Genomic DNA, 23,812 nt, shown 5'->3' with positions numbered 1-23,812 from the left:
AGGGGCTGCGTGGCAGGCGTAAGGGCAGCAGTGGCACCACCGTGTTCCATTCTTCACGTGGAAACGAAGGCCCGTGACACCCCAGACAGGGTCGCCAAAAGAACGAAATAACTGGCATATTTAGAATTTGTCAAGTGAGGGGTGCCTGGGAGGCTCAGTCAGCTAAGCGTCTGACTTCGGCTCGGGTCACGATCTCATGGTTCGTGGGTTCAAGCCCCGCGTCAGGCTCTGTGCTGACAGCTCGGAGCCTGGAGCCTGCTTCGGATTCTGCGTCTGCCTCTCTTTCTGCCCCTCCCCTGCTCTCTCTCTCTCTCTCTCTCAAAAGTAAATAATAAACGTTAAAAAAAAAGTTTTTTAATTTGTCGAGTGCAGCCAGCACAAGGCAAGAGCCGTGTAAACATAAAATGGGGCAACTCGCAGTCTCAACTCCTGCCGCTGGTCCTCTGGAACCCTCCATGCATCCCCTCTCCCTCCCTGCCCTTGTCACACTGTGTCCCTGATGTCACACCGTGTCCAGTGAGTTATGGGAATAAGGGCCACGTCCGCCTGTGCACACTTAAACACCCGGCTCAGTAGCCACAAGCGGGCAGAAGGCCGCTGGCAGGCCCCTCCCCCGCCAGCTCACCATGACCTTGCGCAGCTTATAGTTCCTGGCGCGGATGTCCTGCATCAACATCTCGAAGGGGGTGAGCTGGAACTCGGTGGGCAAGGGGTTGAACTCTCGCTCCTGCACCTTCTTAAGCTTCACTCCATGGCGGAGCTCCCGCATGAGCTGGACCCACAGCCGGGCCTGGCCCCCCGAGAAGACGAAAACGGCCCTTAGCTCTAGCATGGCTGCCCCAGGCCCTCCAGGCACAGACCCGGGGGTGTGGGGGCTGAGCCCAGTGCTCCGGGTCCGGAGCGGAGCCATATCTTACCCAGTCTGTGTGTCCCAGGTTGTCAAGCTCCGCCAGAGGCTTCTCTACCTGCAGTTCATCATCCCGAAGCTTCTGCAGCATCTGCGCGTCCAAGAGAAGGTAAAAGAACGGTAGCCGCGGGGATACGGGCCCCTGCTGGTCTGTCCGTCTGGGGACACTTCCTTCCCAACGCACTACTATTCCACCAGCTGGAAAAGGGACAAGCGGGCATTTTGGCCAAGGCTTTGGGCTCAGAAGGATCTAGAGAAACCAAGCCATTGGCTTTGGAACCACATGGGACACTTGGTATCCCATCAGCTGTCTCCAGCAGCTTCTCCTGGGCAAGGGCAAGGGTGAGAGTGGAACACTCGCCTGGCACCCACATAGAACTTTCTGGTTTGCGAAAGAACCTGCACCCTTCTCTCACCTGATCCACACAGCCCAGCGAGGCATTGGGTCCTCCAGAGATGGCGGATGCAGGGGAAAGCCCTGTTCTCCCCCATCTGTGAAGAGTTCCCTGTCTTCCTTCAGATCCAGCTCCCAGGGCACATACGCACCCACCCTCTTAGAACACCCATGGTTGCTTCTTCTCGACACGTGATCCCAGCTGGAGTTTTACATTTATCTGTTTCTTTGATTGCTGTCTGTACTATTGGCTCCAGAAGGCCAGAACCTTGTTTATGTTTCTGGTTTTTTCGCACCTTAGTATTCCCGCTCCTAGCACAGCATGATGGACGCTAAGTCTTAAACAACGGTTGAAAGAATGAATGGATGGCTGGATAGATGAGTGGGTGTGTGGACGGACAGCTGAATGGGTGGATGGATGGGTATAAGGGTAAGAGGCTGAGTTACTCAGCAAGTCCTGGGAAACAGACATGGGTACGTATTTAATGACGTGGGGGAAATGCGGCCATCGTGGTGAGGGCGAAAGAAGGACATCAAGGGTTGTCGGGTAACTGTTCTGTGCTGAAAATTTGGGAAGCTGCTACATTCACTGCCTTCATTGCCCTGGATCTTGGCAGCAGCTGGAGCCTCTGTCCTCACCAACTCTCCTACCCTAGAGAAGCATCTAACCTTTAGCACACAGCTCCCACCCCATCCCCCCAACTAAGACAGAACCGGTTACCCTAGCTTTCACCGCAAGCTACTTGCTAAACTGCTTTGGGACGCTCTAGAAAATGCTGCCAAGTCTCAGAGCGGCACAAGGTGTGTAATTCTAAAAATAGACCTGTGCGTGATGTGGCAGTCCCTGTGGCGAAGGGCATGAAGGGTGGGACTCTCATCCCTCCTGTAGTTTCTACCCCTGTCCCTGCACAGGCTGTTTCTTCCTAAAATGCCAGCCCAGATGTGTCCCACCGACAGACCTTCCTCTCACTCCCCATCACTACCAACTCCCTGGACATCTCCTGGGTCAATTACTTGGAAGTCTAGAGATGTTTGCTCCTGCTAAAGAAAGAGCTTCTATTGTCTGCATAAGGAATTGATCTTAGCAACAGAGCAGGTGACTTCAGAGCAAGAAAGACAAAAGCATTAAGACCCATCCGGGGGTGCCTGGGTGGCTCAGTCGGTTAAGTGTCCGACTTCAGCTCGGTCGTGATCTCTTAGTTTGTGGGTTTGAGCTCCACATCGGGCTCTGTGCTGACAGCTCAGAGCCTGGAGCTGCTTCGGATTCTGTGTCTCCCTCTTTTTCTGCTCCTCCCCCGCTCGCACTCTCAAAAATAAGCAAACGTTAAAAAAAAAAAAAAAAAAGACCCATCCACTAATTGGTGCATTAGAAGAACATCTCCAAGGGGCGCCTGGGTGGCTCAGTCGGTTAAGCCTCCAACTTAGGCTCAGGTCACAATCTCATGGTTCATGGGCTCGAGCCCTGCATCAGGCTCTGTGCTGACAGCTCGGACCCTGGAGCCTATTTCAGATTCTGTGTCTCCCTCTCTCTCTGCCCCTCCCTAACTCATGCTCCCTCTGTCAAAAATAAATAAACTTAAAAAAAAAAAAAAAAAGAAGAAGAAGAAGAACATCTCCAAGATGCCAAGGAGGAGTGGGGAGGGGAGATGGGGAGTGGGCAGAGGAACTACCCACCCTTGGGCCATCAACTGGGCTGCAGATAAGGGCCCAGTGGTGCAAGCACATCTCTGACTTGTCCCGGGCTGGGTCCCAGGCCCCATCAATCAGAACAATCCTGAGAACCTCCTCAGGCCCAGAGCTTCGGGGAAGTTGGTCAGGGTGGAACCAGGGACCAGCATCAGTCAATTTCAAAAAGCTTCTGCCATTGCCCTGACCTCTACAAAGTCTGCAGTTTCTCATTCGTGACTGCTGATGGGAGGCAGGAGTCCCTGTGCCAAGACCCCTGCTTCGAGGAAACATGTCAGGTCCCACCAAGGGGAAAGCTGGAAAGTTGAAGAAAGACTGTCAGCTACTAATTCTGAGACCACGAAGAGACAGAACAGGCCTGGGGAGACCCCAGCTCTGCCTGTACGAGCTCTGGCTTGGGACAAGGGGACACCTTTCCGAGCCTCTGTTTGCTTACCTGTAAAAGGCAACCGTCACTGAATTTCCTACCTCCCCCAAACTCCAAACACCTGTGTGCACTGAGCTGCAGGAAGCGGTGCCAGTTAGCACCCGTTTCCAGAAAAAACCAGCACAGGGGAGGACAGCCAGCCCCATGGGAAGATAGAAACATGAGGAGGCAACAGGAAGAAGGGCCCGGGGCCAGAGGCTGGGAGCACGTTCCTTAATGTCTCTGAGCCTTAGCCCCTTCCTGTGAGAAACCGGTTACGAAGTAGGTGTGAGGGTTAAATTAAAACCTGCAGAGCATTCAGGACGGTGCCCACACTGATTGCAGACAGCGAGGCTAGTTTATTCAGAGTCCTGCACTGAGGACTTCCACATCCTTTGGAGAGACAGAGGGACCAGTGCGTTGGGGGGGGGCGGGGGGGGGGGGCGGCGGGGAGTGTGAAGAGGACCACAAAGGTACCTCGGTGGCCTCCTCCCCCTTTCCTGTGATTCCTCCCACTGGCGCACCAGCTGGGGAGGCCACTGGCTCGTGCCCCGCTGCCCCTCCACCTGCTCCACCCCTGGCCTTCAGGGAGCCCCCCCCCACGGGAAGCCCCGCCACCCCCCGCCCCTCCTTAGCACGTGCTCTCCCAGTCACCTCCTTGGCCTCGCGGACCCTGGCCAGGAAGGCCCGCAGCTCCAGCGTCTCCACGAAGAGGGCGCGGCACACGGCCTGGTAGTGCGCCTGGGCGCCCCGCGGGTCCGTCAGGCGCGCCGCACAGAGCCGCATGGCCTGGGCGAAGGTGCGCACGGCGCGGGGGCCGCCCTCCGCCTCCTCTTCCTCCTCCGGGCCCCCGTAGCCTTCATCCGCAGCCCCGCAGCCGCCGTCCTCACAGTCGTTGTTGGCCATGAGGTCGATGAGCCGCTCCAGCTGTGGGCTCAGCTCTCGCTCCTGGCTGTCGTCCAGGCCCCAGTCCAGCGCGCGGTAAATGGCAAAGCCCAGGGACTGCACCATCTGCAAGACAGGGGCCCAGAGCGTCATGGGGGGTGGGGGCAGGGGGGTGACTCACAGGATGGTGCGGGGCAGGGGGGGATAGGCAGGGGGAGGAGAGCAGCCGCAGGGGTCACGGGACAACCCGCCCAAGGTGACAGCACAGCACAGCCTCTAACAGCCAGCCGGCCACACGGCCGGCCGTGTGCCAGGAGCCAAGCTGACACGCCCACGACGGCCCAGCCGCTCCCCCAACAGCACGGCCCCCGTGGGAAGCAGGTGGGCAAGTCGGCTAGGGCTTACAATCAAACATGCCGTCACCACGAGAAGCGAGGGCCACTCCTCTCCCAGGAGGGAGTCTAAGGAGGAGTCTAAGCAGGAAGAAGGAAAGACACATCCACACAGGGCGGGTCCTAGAAGGCCCGAGCACCCAAACCTGGGATGTCTGAATGTCTTCAACTGGCACATGGCGACCAAAGCCGACCCATCCTCACAGCGGGGTACCGGGCAGAGGCCCGGCGGATCAAACCGCACATGCTCGTCTACACCCACGGTAAACACAGAGCAGAGGAACCAAAGCCTCCTTGCTGCGCGCTTCCATTTATACGAAACTCTAGGTGAGGCTGATCTGCAGCCACAGAAGGCAGGGCAGCTGAGTGCTGAGGTGGGGACTGGAAGGGACACAGGAGCTTCTGAGCCAATGGTACCGGTGACACGGTGTGCACTGTATTTGCCAGAACTAATCAAGCTCACTGAACGCAAAACAAACCCCAGTCAATGTGATTTGAAAAATACACAACCTGGGGCACCGGGGTCACTCAGTCAGTTGAGGGTCCCACTCTTGATCTTGGCTCAGGGCAAGATCTCGTGGTTCGTGAGTTCGAGCCCCGCGTCGGGCTCTGAGCTGACAGCGCAGAGGCTGCTTGGAGTTCTCTCTCTCCCTCTTTCTCTGCCCCTCCCCTTCCTGTGCTCCCTCTCTCTCTCTCTCTCAAAAATAAGCATTTAAATAAATAGACAATCTAATTAAATATTAGCTTTTAATGTGACATACCAGTATATTTTATTTTATTTTTTTTAATTTGAAAAAAAATTTTTTTAACGTTTATTCATCTTTTGATACAGAGGGAGCATGAGTGGGGGAGGGGCACAGAGAGAGGGAGACAGAGAATCCGAAGCAGGCTCCAGGCTCTGAACTGACAGCACAGAGCCTGACCGGGGCTCGAACTCACGGACCGTGAGATCATGACCTGAGCTGAAGCTGGACGCCTAACCGACTGAGCCACCCGGGCGCCCCAATGTACCAGCACGTTTTACATCAGAGGAGAAGGTTAGCACCCTTAATAAACACTGCTAGAATAGTTAACTACAAATTTTAAAGTATTGACACTTGAACTCATGAAAAACGGCATCCTCTCACTTCAAAATATTTTAAACTCCACATAAATTCAATGTGTATAAATGTAACCCAAAAAAGAAAAGAACAAAACGATACTGGTCCCTGAGTGAAGGAGGGAGAAGGAGGGGCTACCCCCGAAACAAGTGTCACAGTGACTGCAGGAGCCCAGCCAGGCATGGCTGGGGCCCACAATGCTACTGTTTGTGAATGCTTGAAATTCTCCATAATTAATTCTTTTAAAAAAATTTTTTTAACACTTATTTATTTTTGAGACAGAGAGTGAGCATGAACAGGGGAGGGTCAGAGAGAGAGGGAGACACAGAATCTGAAGCAGGCTCCAGGCTCTGAGCCATCAGCACAGAGCCCGATGCAGGGCTCGAACTCACAGACTGTGAGATCATGACCTGAGCCGGAGTCAGCCGCTTAACCGACTGAGCCACCCAGGCGCCCCATAATTAATTCTTTTAAAAGCGTATTAGCGGGGCGCCTGGGTGGCGCAGTCGGTTAAGCGTCCGACTTCAACCAGGTCACGATCTCGCGGTCCGTGGGTTCGAGCCCCGCGTCGGGCTCTGGGCTGATGGCTCAGAGCCTGGAGCCTGTTTCCGATTCTGTGTCTCCCTCTCTCTCTGCCCCTCCCCCGTTCATGCTCTGTCTCTCTCTGTCCCAAAAATAAAAAAAAATAAAAAAAAAAAAATTGTTTAAAAGCGTATTAGCATGTTAAAAAATGTGTGAGTCTTGCAGTAGGGAAACCTCTTCACTCAGCACTTCTCAATTTTACTTGGCAGGAAACCCTACTTTCATGGACCACCATTAGTAACTGGGGAATCCGTGTTCTCTGGAGGGCATCGGCCAACTGTCACTCGTTTATCTGTTCAAATGCCATCCACACCGGACACTCCCTGCTCACAGGAACACAGCCCTGAAAAGGTCGGGTCGGTTCGCACAGCAAAGCGCCACACACAGCTGAACACAGAGGACGCGGGCACCTCCAGGGTCCCCGCTTCTGCTCTGCACGGCTTTCATATTTCGACATCTTCCCTTTACGACAAGGATACAAAATGACAGTGGCTCTTCTCATGTCATTAACTACTCTGAGCCCTTTGTTACTTACCTAGGGGACAACGTAACTCACAAGATAATGGCTGCTTTCTAGGTAAGGAGGGAGGCACAGGACCTCAGGGCACTGCTAGCAGCGGGCAAAGCTGGACTTAGGACTGGGGATCTGCTGGCGGCCGTATGCCAAGACGGAAGGCCTCTTTGTGGCTCGTGGAGACACGCCCTCACCTTCCACCCCCAAGTCCTCTGGCATCTCCTCTCGCTTCCTGCATTGCCACCGCCTGGGGCCTGGAGGGTGGGGGGGCAGCCCAAGCAGAGCTGGAGGAGGACACATGGGGAGCCAATGTTGGGCAGGAGACGAGGACAAGACAGCCTTCTCGGTCCTGCAGAAGTGCCTCAGGAAACACCCTGAGCCTGGAGGGGGCCAGCGTGGGGGGAGGGGCGGACCTGTTAGGAAGAACAAGGCTCCAAAGGAGCAAAGTTCCAGCCTAAAGTCAACACCCGTCTCCGCCGCCCCCATGCCCACTTGGAAGCGGTCCTACCTCTGCTTTAGGCAGGCGAGGGTCACAGACCCAGCTCTTAAGTCACCACCCAAAATCATGAGTTGGAGGGCACAAGGCTAGGGCCAGGGGGAGTCCTCTGTGGCATGAGATCTCCAGAGAGTACCCTAATACCCACCAGGACTACAGCTGCCACTGGTTCTTTCTTGGCCCAGAGGTAGGTGCCAGGAAGGAGCCGATGGTGGAGGTTCACGCCCACTCAGCTCTAGAGACCCTGCTGACCCCAGGGCGGCTCTGTCCTGGTCCCTACCACATGGAGGCAGACAAAGGGGCCAAGTAGGAAAGTCCTCCGCCCCGGTGCAGTGCAGAGTATCACCGCAACCCAGCCATGCCTCTTTCTCCTCGTAGCTGGCCTAGAGTTAGAGGGTTAACTCCAACATGAGCCTCTTATCTGATAGGTGCTCTGTTAAAAGCTTCTCTGTGCCCCAGCCTGGTCCCTGGAAACTTTCCCTGAAAGGCAAAGAGCCCGTACTTTCCCATAAGGAAAAATCTGGGCAGCCAGCCAGAGTCTCAGAACCTAAGCCCGACCTGCCCGGAGTTACAGGAACTGAACAGGCTCCCAGTAGCCACAGGAGGCCAGCTTTACCCCAGTGCCAGTAGCAAGAACCTGGGTTAACACAAGCGGCCGCCCTGCCATAGTGGCTGGGGTGGGGCTCTCATGGTTCATCTCTGGGCCCCCCAGCACAACAGTCCAGGTTCGACCCCCACGTACAAAGTTTGTGTGTATCTACCTCGTAAATACTTTCAAACTTGATAACAACAGGTCTCCTCTGGAATGCTGGGTAGCGGATACAAACTCACTTGGGGACTCTGGGCCATAGGGACAGCCCTGGTTGCACCATCTGAAAGGCAGGGGAGAGTGTTCCGGGCGGTGGATAAACAAAGTATCCAGAACACTAGGAGGGCAGACAGCCCTCCCAGGAATGGAGAGGAGTCTTGAAAACATGTTCTTTTTTCCAAAACAAATTACAGAAAGCAACATATAGTGACAACACCAGACCGCTTCAGAGCTCCGGTAACCACAGGCAGTGTGCTGCTGGGAAGGGTATCTTATCACTGACATTTTTTTTTTTTTTAAGATTTTTTTTGGGGCGACTGGGTGGCGCAGTCGGTTAAGCGTCCGACTTCAGCCAGGTCACGATCTCGCGGTCCGTGAGTTCGAGCCCCGCGTCAGGCTCTGGGCTGACGGCTCAGAGCCTGGAGCCTGTTTCCGATTCTGTGTCTCCCTCTCTCTCTGCCCCTCCCCCGTTCATGCTCTGTCTCTCTCTGTCCCAAAAATAAATAAAAAACGTTGAAAAAAAAATTTTTTTTAAAAAGATTTTTTTTTTTTTTAAGTTTATTTAGTTATTCTGAGAGAGACAGAGAACAAACAGGGGAGGGGCAGAGAGAGGGGGAGACACAGAAGATCGGAAGCAGGCTGTGCACTGACAGCACAGAGCCCGACGCGGGGCTCGAACTCACAAACTGTGATACCATGACCTGAGTCGCAATCAGACACTTAACTGACTGAGCCACCCATTGCCAGCATGTAGGGGCGCCTGGGTGGCTCAGTCAGTTAAGCGTCTGACTCTTGATTTCGGCTCAGGTCATGATCTCTTGGAACCAAGAGACTGAGCCCTGCGTCAGGCTCTGCACTGACAGAGTGGAGCCTGCTTGGGGTTTTCTCTTTCTCTCACTCTCGGCCCCTCCTACCTCGAGTGCTCCCTCTGTCAAAATACACATTAAAAATCTTGCAAGCATGTAGTAATAAGAAAAAAGAGGAAAACTCTGGGATGACTTTATTACTGTTTTTAAATTCTCCACAACAGAATATGTAGCCTCTTTTGGCCTGTGACCACCCCCCTAGCCTTGGTGTAACACTGTACTTAATATATAAACACACATTTGCATAGAGCTTTCTTAAAGGCGGTGGAATGATAAATATCAAATTCAGGACGAACTCCCCGGGGGACAGGTGGATGGGACAGGGAGACACAGAGAGAAGTGCTCCTGGGAAGATCTGAATTCTGGCTCGGGCAGGGCTCCTGGACATTGGCCACGGGGCTGGTTTTCCTGTTTGCCCCCCAGACCCACTCCGCCTGACACTCTGCACCCAGGGGCTCTCGCCTACAGACCACATCACCTTTGCTCCCTCCCCCGGCCGGTGTGAAGCAGAGCCTGGAGTCAGGGCCTAGAAGACAGGCAGACGGGGTATCATCGATGCCCTTCCCCTTCAGGCTTTCCTGGCTTGCCAGGTTCTGCACCACCCTGGTGGGCTCTCTGTCCTCGCCTGTCCACTCTCTTCATCAAGTCCTTTCGATTAAGGTCTTTGAGTATTTTGTCTGTGTCCCACCTCCTGGGAACAATCGTGTAACTTTATATGCTTTCTAATTTACATTATATGACACATGTTAGTTTTAATGTGTACCAAGTAAACTTAAAAACTGTTTTAAAGGTACCTGGGCTTCTGAGCTGGCTGGTGACAACACCATCGTTGTGGACTCTGCAAGAGGAGATAACAGGCAGTCAGGACACGCCTCAACATCCCCGGGAACCAACAGATGGACTGCCCCCCCACCTTCCCCCTCAGGGACACACGGTGTACCCTCCACACTCTCCACTGGAACCCCCGAAAGCTTCGACAGGCCAAGCCGCCACTCATTTGGACAGACACCTGCGGACCCATCTTTGGGCCTGGATATCCAGGTGAGGGGCCAGAGAGTGACACACACCCCCTGCCCCCACCCCACATAGCAGTCACACCCCAAAGTGACCACGCAGTGGGGAGCAGGGTCCCCTGGGGAAGCGTGCTTGGAGGCTGGAGGCAAGAGAGAATGAGTTAAGCCTCCTCCTTCGTAGGAAAGACCTCATGGTCTGAAACTCACAGTCTGAAGCCATGTGCCCCTGAATCATAGCAGAGTTAGATGAGAAACCGAGGCTCAACAGAAACAACAGATTTTGCTCTGGAATCGCTAAGAGCTGAGCTGGGTAAGTCAGCATCCGGCCGCTACCTGCAGATTTAGAGATTTGCCCCCAGACTGTCAGCGCCTCCGTCAGAGAATCAGAGTCTCTGGGTTCAAGCCCAGGAGCTCAATTCAGCACTGTGTATTTTATTTTATTATTAAAACATGGCACCGAATTAACGGGTTTACAAATGCTCATCTGCTGTAATCCGTACACAAGCCAGGAGGTAGGTGGTTCTGTTACCCATTTCACAGATGAGGAAACCGAGGTCCAGAATGTCGAGCTCATTTCCCGGAAGTTGTCACAACTAGTAAGTGGTTAGGCCAGGCCAAGGGGCCCCGGAATCTGCCCCAGCTGCTCCCCCACCCCCCACCCCACCCCCCGGGTCCCTCAAGATGCCAGGCTGGATGAAACAGAGAAAACCCACCTACTTCTGCAACCTTCCTTGAATGAAGCATGCAGGTGGAATCTGTGCTAAGAGATGAACTTGAATTGCCTTAATTCTTTTTGGAATGAGGTAGGGTATGAAAAAAAAAAACATACACCATGAAATTCTCTGCTAAGTGAACCTGCTAACTCCACAAATATTTTCAAAATGCCATTAAGAACTAGGAAGATTGCCAAAGATAGAGTTTGTGTTGAGCTGATCCAGTAAAATAATGGAAAACCATCCACTCCAACATCAAGAGAGTGGAAAGTGAGCAGCAAGTGGCAGACTGTGGCCTGCGTTTGAGAGTTCCATGAGTGTTTGTAGCTGTGATTGGATTGGGGCAATGGAAAGAAGACGACAGGCTCAGAACAGAGGCGCTCCCTGGAAGAGGCCAGGGCCCTGAGTCATCCTGAGGACCAAGAAGGGGAGGGGGGGCCAGCCAGCCCTTCAGTGCCCTTTGCAGACCGAGCACCATTCAGTCCTCTGGTCAATGGGAAGCCTTCTGGTTGGAACAATTTTAATGCCTGTGTCCCTGGTTTAAGCAGTCCATATGTTAACAAAAGTACACGTTTAGTAATCTAACTGTACTTCACGTTGTAAGGACTTGGGGAGTCTTTGGGTTTTGATGAGAAAGCTGTCCCCTTGGGAGGTTCAGGGCAGACACTGTGTCCAGCTCTTTGCTGCACAACTAACAAATGATTCATTACGGCTTCAATCCACAACCACCACATACACGTTGGTGCCGTGACTCCCTCCTTACGGATGAGGAAACTGCGACTCAGGCAGATTGAGAAGATTACACAAAACCACACAGCTAAAAAATGACAGAGCGGGGACCCCTCCCAAGCACTGCCAGACCCCAAAGTGCACCCTCCTGAACTGCCCACCCAGAACACCCAAATATGACTTCATGGAGCTACGGTAACTTTGTCGCCAAGCCGATCACATAGCATTGTACAAACCACCTTTTCCTAATTTCAAAAACCGTCTTGGCGCGCCTGGGTGGCTCAGTCGGTTAAGCATCCGACTCCTGGTTTTGGCTCAGGTCCTGATCTCACAATTCGTGGGTTCGAGCCCCACATTGTGCTCTGCGCTGACAGCTCACAGCCTGGAGCCTGCTTGGGATTCTGTCTCCCTCTCTCTCTGCCCCTCCCACACACACTCTCTGTCTCTCTCTGAAAAATAATAAACATAAAAAAAACCCACAACTGTCTTGGAGGGAAAGCAGTGAGACCCAGACAGAAGCAAGAGGCATCTAGGACTGAAGTGTTCTCCATGTCCATCAATGTCTCATTGAGGTAGGGCTGGACCCAGGACACATGGTCTCCATGGTGTTGCCCCCCCACTGGGTGCTTCTCCCTCCCTGCCAAGAAGAGCATCCTCACCAAGATGTACAGGAAAAGAAAAGCCGATGCGATTTCTTGTGTATAAAATGACGAATGAGGAGAGACCAAGACGCTCAGGAGTTTTCTGGGAAATGATCATGTGTCACAGTAGCGTAGGGTGAAAGATTATCTGGAGAAGTCTGTGAGGCCTTCGCAGGCTAGAGTTCCCAGAGGAAGTGTCCCCCCCGCAGCGGGTGGGGTGAGTGGTAGCACAGGTGTCTGATAGCCTCACCCCTCTGTGCCTGAGTGGGGAGTATGGGAAGGAGTTCAGCCCAGATTCCCACCTGTGATTATGACATTGAGGGTCTTGCCTCTGACCTCATTTCCTTATCTACAGATGGAGGCGATACCTGCCCAAGCTAACCCACGGCGTCACCCAAAGAACAGGTGAGGCACACAGTGTCACCTCAAAGAACAGGTGAGGTAACGAACGGATGCAGACACTTCTGAGGGCGCAATAGCCTGTGAGGATGTGCACAGCATCACTGTGCTATGATGACCATGGGACCGCCAGGACCTCCCGGCCAGTTTCAGAACAAGGGCATCCTGCCTGTGACTCTCTTTAGGCTTGAGGTCAGGACAGGGAGTGGCCATGGAGGAGACACCCTCTTCAGCCCCCCAGAAGGAGACCGCACACGTGCGGGGGTCGGGGGGAGGCCAGCCAAAGCAGCAGCTACACTAGGCCTCCCAGGCTGGACACCCCCCCCACACACACAATGAGGTCCCTAATTATGGACAATGAATGCAGACTCCACAAAGGGCAGGGTCCAAGCTCAAGCCCAGGGGGCCCCTGCCTTTCCAGATCTCAGGCTGTTTCCTCAGTACCCCCGTGCGGCTAAACAGCACGGTGGGTAGACCAAGGCCCTTGCAGGGCCCACACTCAATGCTGGTGGAAAATGGTCACGATCCCAAGGAAGGCAGCCTGCAGCATCTCTTAAAACTTCAGCCCTGGGGCGCCTGCGTGATTCAGTCAGTTGAGCATCTGACTGTTGGTTTTGGCTCAGGTCGTGATCCCAGGGTCATGGGACTGAGTCCCGTGTTGGGCTCTGAGCTGAGTGTGGAACCTGCTTAAGGCCCTCTCTCTCTCCTTCTGCCCCCTCCCGCTCATGCGCTCTCTCCCTCTAAAGATAAGAAATAATAATTAGGTTCCCTGGGGGGCTCAGTCGGTGAAGCGTCTGACTTCAGCTCAGGTCATGATCTCACGGTTCATGGGTTCGATCCCCGCATCGGGCTCTGTGCTGACGGCTCAGAGCCTGGAGCCTACTTTGGATTCTGTGTCTCCCCCTCTCTCTGCCCCTCCCTCGCTTGCACTCTGTCTCTCTCAAAAATAAACATTAAAATTTTTTAATAAACCAATAGATACATAAATAAATAAAACTACCACCCCTGCTTGTCTTGATTCAGCAGGTGTGCTCAGGTGCCATGACACCAGAGTCTACTCGTGTGGTGCCTCCCTAACAGCCAATCACCGGACACGTGAATATCCCCAATCACCCTAACAGCCAATCACCAGACACGCGATATGATGTCGGCACAAGGGGGCACTGGACAGCCACCGACATGGAGGAGGTGTCCTTGGTAATGAGACAATCGGAGCCCCTGGGGGGGGGGGGGGCGGGGAAGAGTTGCGAAGGGGCGCTATTTGCCACACGCTGGCCAACACGTAAAACACACCGGGCCTTCTCCTACTGTGAGAAGGCTGGCAGGAGATTCCCACCGCGCTGCCTTCACACTTTCTGAAATTGGAACGTGTGCTACGGCATTAAGAAATTAATTTCCGTGCACGTGACAGTGGCAAGAACACAGCACCCACCTCGCTCTCTCACAATCCAGGACGGGAGCTCGTGGTCCGGAGCAAGTCCCTGGCTCTCTCTGAGCCTCCTTGGAGTCCTCTTTCCAAACAGCTATCAGCTACCACACAGGGGATTATACAGATTAAACGAAAACAGGGCCTGCTGGCTCAGTCAGGGGAGCACTGGCCTCAGCGCTGAGAGTTCAAGCCCCATGTTGGGTATAGAGACTGCTTAAAAATAAAGTCTTAAAAGAAATGAAAACACACATGGTATCTGGCACCTAGTATATGCTTCCATAAATGCTTGTCTCAATGTCAAATTTTAAAACTTAAATTAAGTAATGCTTCAGATCAAGCACTGATGTCTAGAAACGAGCTGGCAGCAACCAAAGCTAAGAGGAAAATGCCCGCTCAAGACTGGGAAGTTGTGTGTTTGCTCAGCAAGCAGAGAGCTCCGTGGGGCAACGGCGCCCGTGTCCCCCGGCCTCCGTTTCACTTCCGCCCGTGCTCACCTCCACAGGCTCCGGCTGACAACCACCTGCTTCTCCGCGAACTGACACCGCAGGGTGGGGTGTCCTCGCCCAGCAGCAAGGACCCAGGACCTATGTCACCCGAATCAATTCCAGGAAAGACCCGAGTCAGGGAAATGCGTGTGGGCCAGAGAACTCCCACAATGCAAGCGTAAGGATCAGTTAACCCTTGCATTTTCACACAGTCCTGGTGAGGGAACGGTCAGCGTTCCTCTGCTCCTGCAGAACTTCCCCACCCAGTGCCCGCCAGCGCGCCCTGGGGATAACGCCAGGAAGGCCCCACTCATGGCCACAGCACACGGGCCGCAGCCTTGAAATGCAGTACCTTCTGAGGCGTTCCTCCCCGCTCGCCTAAGGATGGCTTACTTGAACTCCCTGAGTGCTCTTCAGGGATCCCCTCATGTAGTCCTCCCCGCTGCCCCACTGCGTAGCCTGGGAAGGGTGAGGAACTTGGCCAATGTCACCTGGCTGAGATCCAATCCACGGCTAGCCTGGCTCTGAAGCCAACACCCAGACCGTGTGTTGTCCCCCTCGCTCACTGACCATCCCAGTCACCTCAAGTGAAAGGAGTCTTGGCCCTGGGGGTGTCCCAACACAGGGTGTGGCCTGGGGAAACCACACATGGTCAACTGGGGGTCACAGAGTGGGTCCTGGAACCAGCAGCAGCAGCATCATGGTGAGCCTGCTGAAAATGCAGATCTTAGGGCCACCCCAGCCCCAGGCAGTATCGGGCTCATCAGGGTGGGACCTAGCAATCTGAGGGTCTGTCACATCCACCACTGGACTCAAGTGAGAACAGCCCCTGTAAAGCATTAGATGGAACATAATTCCAGAACCCGTGTTCTGATGTCACTGATGATGGAATCCAGGTGACAGAACAGTGACCATTCTACCCATGTGACTTTCCCCTCCACGGTGGGCCAAATAATGGCCCCCAACCTGTCCACATCCCAATCCCCGGGACCTGTGGACGTGTTATGTTAAGTTGCAAGGGGACAGGGGTAGCATTTGGGAGTAAGGCTGCTAATCTCCTGACCTTAAGGCAAAGACATTACCCTGGACTTCTGGCTTCTCCAACTGTAACAGAATAAATTCGAGCTGTTTTGAGCAGTGAGCTTGTGTAACTTGTTTACAGCAGCCAAAGGAAACCCTTGTGCCCTGCTTGTAAACCGTTCTGTCTTCTCTCCTTTGCAGACCCAGATGCCCTCGACACCGAACAAGTGGGGTTTCCAGGTGGAGCTAAGACAGTGACAGGAGCCCCGGACTCCACGCATGCTGATTTGCCTAATTACTGGGCTGCCGTTTCCAGGCAAGTTTCCTCCTTGACTAGGTCCTTATTGGAGGTCAAACTCCCTCTGAGGAGTCAAACAGGATCAGAGCGAAACCCTGGCGCCTTCCTGCAGCTGATACTCACTGGCATATTTGTTCAAATGGCCACATCCCAGGACCAGACCAACCAATACCACAATGCTTCCTTTGTGGGAGCCACTCACATACTTCCGGCCCCCACAGGTCACCCCCTGGTGCCCAATTGAGAAGATAGTTGATTCCATCACAGGGGACAGAGAACCCCTTCTTTGTAAAGACCTGGGTGGTGGGGGTTGCAGTGGGGGTGACCAGGGCCCTGAAGGGGGCAGAGACCCTGGGGCTGTGTCTCATGAGCCAATCTCGAGGTTGCACAGGGACCCCAAAGACACCTCGACAGCTTCAACCTCTCCTAAGAGCACAGGGCAGAGGCTGCAAACGGCCAGTTAGGTACTGGGCGAGCCAAAGCGGCCACACAGGCTTCTCTTGGTCATCTGTGACAGCCAGCCCCAGGCTCACAGATGTCTGGACAGAGAGCATGGCTTATTGGGGGACGCCTTCCTGTGAGGTAATCTCTGCTCAGAGGTGAGACTGAATCAGGAATGCGATCTACAAACACCTGGCTCACACAGTCACACCCAGGCAGGTGTCCTTCCCAGCGCTCACACCCTCCCCAGGTAGAGGCCAGGAAGGTCACAGGGCACATGGACGATGTTTTACATCACCGAGAAATGCGCACGGGACCCTGACCAGGTGCACTCTACAGATCCCCTTCCTCTTCCGAACACTAGGACCCGAAATCCTGTGAAGGCACTCACGGGCGCCTGGAGGGCTGCTGGGCGAGGTACAAACAGAGACGGGAGACTCACTGCCACTCCTGTGGCACCCAGTGCTTTACCACACCAGGCACGTCCAAGGCTTCGCACAGCCCGTGAGGTGCAAAGAAGAGGAGTAACTCCCCGAGGCCAGGCCGCAGTCCTCACTCCCAGTCCTGCCCCCACCCCTCCCCACTGGGTGACTGGGTGCTTCGTGAACAAGTTTTCTCATCTGTGCAATGGGGATCAGAACAGCGTCGGGCGTAAACACGAGTGGGCCCAGCACATTCTTGCAAGAGCCTGAAAATGTCAGCCGCTGCCACCCTGGATTGTAAAGCAAAGTGCCCACCTGTCCCTGGGTGGCTGGGCTTCATCTCCACACCGCGCCTTGCCTGGGTGACCCTCACAAAGCATAACCAAGGCACAAAGAGTCCCCAAATGCCAAGGGTCCTGTGTGATAGCAAGGGCGGGCAGCACAGACAGCACTGGTGGGAGAAGGAGCAGGGCCTGAGAGTTTCAGCCAGAAATATTCTGACTGCGAGGAGACTTGTGACGAGGGAAGCAGGATTTCATCTTTCCAACCAGCTCTCACTTCTGCCCAACCAGCTCTCACTTCTGCCCAGCATATCAGGGGACAACATCACTGGACACTCATCCACCTTCATCTGTGCGAATGCCACTTAAAAAAAATACAGGCAACGAGGCACCTGGGGGGCTCAGTCGGTTCAGCGTCCGACTTTGGCTCAGGTCATGATCTCACAGTTCATGGGTTCAGGCCCTGAGTCGGGTTCTGTGCTGACAGTTCGGAGCCTGCTTGGATCCTCGGTCACCGTCTCTCTGCCCCTCCCCTATTCACACACACATACACACACTCTCTCTCTCTTTCTCAAAAATAAACATTAAAAATAATAAAAAATAATAAATAATAAAAAAAATACAGGCAAGCTAAAGAGACGGTCCTCAGTCACTCAGGAGGCGACCTCCCAGTGAGGTCTATGGAGTCCAGCTTGAACACCTAAAGCCCACAGGACTAGGGGGCCTCCCAAACCAGCGGCCCAGAACCAATCCTAGTGGCCACGGATCCCACCCTGTGGGAAAGGGAGAGGACGCACTGGGCCAGGAGACCGGAAGGAACATCCACAGCAGGGCCAGCAGCCCCCCATACTTGTGCAGAGCACTGCAGAGACAACGAACGAGGGGGCATCTGTGTGTGTGTGTGTGTGTGTGTGTGTGTGTGTTGTGCCTGTGTGCACACACACTTCCTGGGCCCAAGGCTCTGTACTGTTGTTCCCTCACTCGTCCTCACCCCTCCCCAGCATGTGCTACCAGCACACCAGTTTATGGAGGAGGGGGGCACTGGTGACGGTGAGATGCCAAACTCAGCTGCTGCTCTCACTGCCAGGCCGAGGTGGAAAAGAGAATTCCAAGCCCAAGGCACCTGGGGGCCTCGGTCAGTTGAGTGTCTGACTCTTGATTTCAGCTGGGGTCTTGATCTCATTTTTGAGCCCCACATCAGGCTCTGTGCTGGCAGCGCAGAGCCCACTCGGGATTCTTTCTCCCTCTCTCTCTGCCGCCCCCTCCCTGTTCACACTCTCTCTCTCTCACAAGAAATAAACATTTCTGAAAAAAAAAGAATTCCAAGCCCCATAGAGCTCATGACACAGGACACCACCATCCAATGCACGACAGACTATCAATCATTCCTGTGTTTGAACCTCAGGGCTGAAAATGAGATGAGTGGGAGGGCCCTGGGTCTGTGCAGTGGTGGCCACTCCGAGAGCCCTACCCTGGGGGCAGGTGCCAACGCTATGGGGGCCATGGGGGCAGCTGGCCTCCAGGCAGAAGAGGAAGGAGCAAGAAGGGGCTGGAGAGGCAGATGGGGCCCGGTGGACAGGTCACGTGAGGCGCCCAAGCCGAAAAGTAGGGCCTGTGAAAAGTTTTAGTACCAAAACTGACAAGAAAAAAAAAAAAAAATCAGAATAATAGGGCAGTGTGTACCTTAGCATCCACAGGAGGGGGAAGGTGGGAGGTGATGAGCTCACTCCCGTCTCAGACACACCTCTACCCACATTCATGTCCCACCTTTGCCTGCCCAAGAGAATTATGGTGGTGGACAGCCCGGTGCCTGGAGAAGTGTTTCCCGAGCAGTGGTAGGCCAGAAAGGCAGATGGTCTTTCCATCGAGGTAACAGCCAAACATGGGGAAGGGAAGCAGTCATTCTCCTGGGGGGAAGTGCCCAGGACAGCATCAGGTGGACAAAAGCCACTAAAAGCATTCCAGGGTCACAGGATCACTGACCAAGCTGCACTTAGGGAATTAGCTGTGCCTCGGGGAACGGCTCCACACAGGCATTCACATCGATGCCTGACAGAGTTTCCTGCCTCAATTGAAAAAAAAAAAAAAAAGGAACCCTTTCCCCATCAAGAGGTTTTAATAATGGCCTCTTAAAAATAACTTCCCATGTGGGGCGCCTGGGTGGCTCAGTCAGTTAAGTGACCAACTGACTCTGTTTCGACTCAGGTCATGATCCCATGCTGACAACTGGGAGCCTGCTTAGGATTCTCCCTGCCCCTCCCCCCCCACCCGCTCACATGTGCTCTCTCTCTCTCAAAATGAATAAACTTAAAAAAAAAAAATAACTTCACGTTAACACATTTTCCCCACTTAAAAAAAAAAGTACTCCAAGCAGTTATGAAGTCTTCAGACTAAAGGTTAGGATTTGTTTCCACTTCGCTGTTAGAGGCGAGATGTATGCTCATACATTAATCATTCCCCCAAATGTGGTTTATTTTTGCGGATTCCTTTAAAGTTATTTTAAACACTTACTTAAGGCTAGATTTACCAGAACTTTGTACCGAGGGACCAGGTGAGGTAACATTAAAAGATGCTGATTTTCCCGATTGCTTTTTACAGCAAGAAATAAACACATATCCTTCAGTGAATTCACCACTCAAGTGCCAGCGAAATGTTGGATCAGCCACCCTTGAGGGCAGTTGGTCTAAAGTTTCAGCTGATTCAAGAAAGCTCAACCAGACTGAAGAGAAAGTTCAGGGCAATCCACTCTCCCTTATCTTTACAGACCAGCACGTCATATCTCTTATCCGCCTTTATGAGACACGTTTATGAGCGAAACCAAAGACTGCGTTGAATGGAAAATGGAACTGGGTTTCCTGATGTCCTGGGCTAGTAAGTCTCCACAGAGAGGCCAGGTGTGACCTGAAACCCCAGCCTGGATCTCTGGCCTGGTTGTGGGTGTAGAGGCAGCAGGAAGTAGGAGCTGACACATCCTGGGAACTGCAGGGAGCTTGGTGACTACCAACAACGTTAGCCATCAAGGTGCATGTTGGAGGACCAATGAGAAACACGGCTTGACTCTCTCCCAGTTCTCACACAGAGCTGTACTTCTCTGTGAGAGCTGCGCTCTCTGCTAACCAGCTACCATTCTGTACCTCAGTTTTCCAATCTTTAAAATCAGAGGGTCAGACCAGGCAGGCCCCTATAGTCCTGTCCCGCTCTGTGGTGCCAGGAGCCACATCTTGGGTTATACTCTTTTTTTTGTTAATTCTTTTAATGTTTATTTACTTTTTGAGAGAGAGAAAGAACATGAGTGGGGGAGGGGCGGAGAGAGAGGGGGAAACAGAGGATCCAAAGACGGGCTCTGCACTGACAGCAGATATCCTGACGCAGGCCTCAAACCCATGAACCACGAACCATGAGATCATGACCTGAGCTGAAGGCAGAGGCTTAACTGCTTAACCGACTGAGCCACCCAGGCACCCCATATATTGTTATCTCCAGGGATGGAAAGGGACACAGGGAGGAATCTACAGCTTCAGGACAAAAGCTCTTTGTGAATATGCAGAGTCTGGCCCGCCCCCCCTCCCCCCGCCCCGCCCCAACCCCCGCGGGAGGGCGGGGATAAGGCCATCCAGCAAGGGCAAGCCTCTCAGGCCCACCTATGGAGACCTTGCATGCAAACATCAAGAGCTGGAGGCTGAATCCAAATCCTTCCTCTCTCTGTACAGCTTTGGGGAAGCCTGAGCCTCAGCTTAAATGGTAAAAGGGGAATAAGACCATTTGAGTGTCTACTCACTGTTTTCACCTGTCGAATATCTTGGTGCTTTGTGTATGAAATACAGAAACTTGCAAATGTCTCATAGCAAAGGTGTAGAGGGAGGTAGGAGCGGGGCACAGGGCTGAGAAGGACCTTGGGAGAAATAGAGTGATGGTCGCAGGGCGGGTTCAACAGACCCTCCTGTGACCAGAGCAGCTATAGCTCCTATGCAGCTTTGTGCTGGTCCTTTCGTGTCCTCCATGAGGATTCGTGCAAACCACAGTCTCAGGACTAGAGAGGGCCCAGCTCTCCTCCAGCACACACAGCGGGCCTTTGTGTTTCCTACACAGTATTAGCTTTTGGGTTAATATCACCCAACATTCTAGGGGTGCCTGGGTGGCTCAGTCACTTGAGCGTCTGACTTCGGCTCAGGTCATGGTCTCCACAGTTCATGGGTTCAAGCCCCACGGTGGGCTCTGTGCTCACAGCTTGGAGCCTGGAACCTGCTTTGGATTCTGTGTGTGTCTCTCTCTCTGTGCCCCTGCCCTGCTTGCGCTCTCTCTCTCAAAAATAAATAAACATTAAAAAAAATTTTTTTTTTAGTTACCATATGCTCTAGACCAGTAGTACAGTTCTCCAGGGAAGAAAATACATTATTTTTTTTCCTAAGAAAGAGGCTAAAAATCACTTAGATTCACTATTTTGAGTAGACTTCAAATATCTTTCAAGGGATTATTTGTTCTTGATGATTAAGAGCAGGAAAACCAAGCAGACTGTTCCCAAAATTTTACACACTCTTCTTGCTATCACACCCAGGAAACTGGTAAATTCAGCAGATTCCAAACAAGACACAGCTTCCTCCTTAGACCTTCATCTCCACGAAAAAAAGCTCCAAGAAGACATTCATTCGTTCCTATCCAGCGTAAGGCATCTGCAGTCACCCATGCAACAAGGGTTCCACACCAGGAATCACTGGATGAAAAAGACTGAGGGCTATAGACCCCAAAGCAGAAGGAACCAGCGCCAGGTGGGGAGAGGTGGGGGTAGGAGAGGCAGAATTGGGTCTATGGAAGGTACTCAACCATCAAAAGCCAAAATCCTTCTCCTGTGAGTTAAATAAGCGAACCGCAGGCTGCCCACCGGCAAGCAGAGGATGGTCGGCGGAGGGTTCTAGGAAAGGGAGGGGGTATCCCAACACCAGGTGAGAGAGAGAAGGATGGGGAGAAGCCATCCAGCAAAGGAAGGGTGTGGAAGGGTGCGAAAGGGGGCTCCGGCAGGGGTTCAGGACTCGGAGGGTGTGGAAGGGGGCGCCGGCTCCAGAAAGGGAGGGTGCAGAGAGGGGGCTCCACGAGAGGGAGGGTGGGGACGGAGAGGGCTCGCACCCAGCAGAGGACGAGAAAGGACAGGAGAGGAGAGGTGAGAGGAGGAGAGAGGAGATGGGGGGGAGAGGGGAGAAGGGGGGGAGAGGAGGGGGGAGGGGGGAGAGGGGGAGGAGAGGAGAAGAGAGGAGGGGAGAGGAGGAGAGGAGAGGGCCGAGGAGAGGGGAGGGTCGCAGCCCATCCCCCCACACCCCGCGCGCGCGCTCCCCGGCCCCCACCCCCGCCCCCCGGCGCGTCCTGCGCGCCCGGCCACACCCCCGCGCGCCCGCCGGCCCTCACCCGCGGCCCCTGGCTCCCGCCGCGCGCTGACCGAGCCGTCCCGGCGCAGGAGGATGTCGGCCGTGTCCCGGATGCGCCGCCCGCCGCCCGGCGCGCCCCGCAGCCCGCGGCAGCCCTGGAAGCACACGGCCCACGCCTGCTCTTCGTTGATGGGCTGTTCGTATGCCTTCAGCACCTCCTCCAGGGACAGCTCCCACGGCTCCGGCCGCCCCGCGCCCCCGGCCCGCTCCCCCGCGGCCGCGTCGCCGCTGGAGCTGCCGGCCCGGGCCATGGCCGCCCCATTATCGCCTCCTGCGCGCCCGGCCGGTTTCCATAACAGCCGCGCCGGGGCGGCCGACGCACCCGCCGAGCGCGGGGGGCGGGTCCCGCGCTGCCGGCCGCTGCTTTGTCATCCTCGGGCGGCCCCGCCCCGCGCAGCGGCCGCAGGTGAGGGCGGGGCCGGCGCGGGAGCGAGGGGGGAGGGGGCGCCGGGCCCGGTGGCGGGGGGGGGGGGGGGCCGCAGGGCGCAGAGGGGAGGGGCGCGGTGTGGCGGGTGGTGAGGGAAGCTGGGAAGGCTGCGCTCCCGGCCCTGGGGGACCGAGCGGGCCAGGCGGAGTGGGGGAGGTGCGGGGTGGCTGGGCGCGCAGAGCCGGGGCCGGAGGGAGGCGCGCTCCCCAGGCTCTCTGACGCTTGTGTAAGGAGGCACCCCGTCCAAGACACTGCAGTGATTGGGGGCCTCGGGCACTATTGATGCTGGAATGCGGGAGACAGTGAAGAGGCATGTGAACCCCCACCCCCACCCCGCACCAACACACATCCGACTTTGGTTCGGAGGAGCAAATGCCTGCAGTGGCCTCTGTGGGGGCCGGCTGGCAAGGTGACCTCAAGAGGTCACTTACTACAGAGCGATGTGAGCCAGGGAGACCCCGCGCTATGAAGTATTCGATGAAGGACTCTGTAGCAGGAGACCCAAGTCTGGATTAAATGCTCGAGTGTCTCCCTGAAAAGTAAACAGAGGCGGAGCTCTCACTTGAAAGTTAGCTGTGCCTGCAATTCTAAGCCAGCTCACTCACGGGAGGGGCGGCACCCAGGCACACAAGTAACTTTACTCACGCAAATCCCGAGACCTCCTGAGCCATAGTTGTAACTGGGTCAGGATAGCAGGGTCCAAGTGCAATTGGAAAATAGTTGGCCTTAAGGCGACTGGTCCCAAACCTGGATCCCTGGGAAGAGGGGATCGCCACAGCAAGGTGGCAATTAACACTTTGGGGAAAGGGGATGGGCACTTGGTGAGGGGTGTAGGCTGCCCCCTGGGGCCCTAATGTCACATCATCCCATCTGGATGTATAATTTTCGAACAGAAAGGAATTTGATAGAGATGAATTGTGCCAAAAGTTTTTACATTCAACAGCTGGGCAACTTTCAGTTCACCAAGCTTACACAGCCAAAAATAACAGCATTGGTGCTTTGTAGAAGGAAAAGTAGAGACATGGAGTGCAGGAATAGCCTATCTCCTGAATAAATTGTGC

The 23,812-nt window shown here is 54.4% G+C and overlaps 1 protein-coding gene and 1 long non-coding RNA gene across 8 annotated transcripts in view; one reads left to right on the top strand and one right to left on the bottom strand.

Moving 5' to 3' along the window:
* SPIRE2 (spire type actin nucleation factor 2) overlaps positions 1-22,676 on the bottom strand; it is a 37,199-nt gene extending 14,523 nt beyond the window's left edge. Inside the window, exons 1-5 of one of the 6 annotated variants that reach the window (XM_058706789.1) lie at positions 22,305-22,676; positions 9,831-9,874; positions 4,048-4,404; positions 918-998; positions 626-790 (exon numbers count right to left, since the gene is read on the bottom strand). In XM_058706789.1, the coding sequence (XP_058562772.1) occupies positions 626-790; positions 918-998; positions 4,048-4,404; positions 9,831-9,874; positions 22,305-22,575 (918 nt within the window). In that variant the 5' untranslated portion in view covers positions 22,576-22,676. Of the gene's footprint in view, positions 1-625; positions 791-917; positions 999-4,047; positions 4,405-9,830; positions 9,875-12,150; positions 12,353-14,480; positions 14,506-22,304 lie in introns of those variants that run through there. The other 5 variants (XM_058706784.1, XM_058706783.1, XM_058706787.1 and 2 more) reach the window with 5 other exon arrangements.
* Positions 12,509-15,767, top strand: LOC131499075 (uncharacterized). Of its 2 annotated transcripts, none has more exons than XR_009255714.1 (3): positions 12,509-12,568; positions 13,558-13,728; positions 15,667-15,767. It is a non-coding gene; the product is annotated as an uncharacterized LOC131499075 (long non-coding RNA). The 2 variants fall into 2 exon arrangements; XR_009255713.1 differs by having other exon boundaries at positions 12,510-12,568; positions 13,555-13,728.
* Positions 22,677-23,812: the final 1,136 nt, after the last annotated feature.

The sequence above is a fragment of the Neofelis nebulosa genome, chromosome 17 (assembly GCF_028018385.1).
Source record: "Neofelis nebulosa isolate mNeoNeb1 chromosome 17, mNeoNeb1.pri, whole genome shotgun sequence".
NCBI classification, from domain to species: Eukaryota; Metazoa; Chordata; class Mammalia; order Carnivora; family Felidae; genus Neofelis; species Neofelis nebulosa.
The sequence above is the reverse complement of the archived record's forward strand: the minus strand, read 5'-3'. Positions and strand labels throughout refer to the sequence as shown.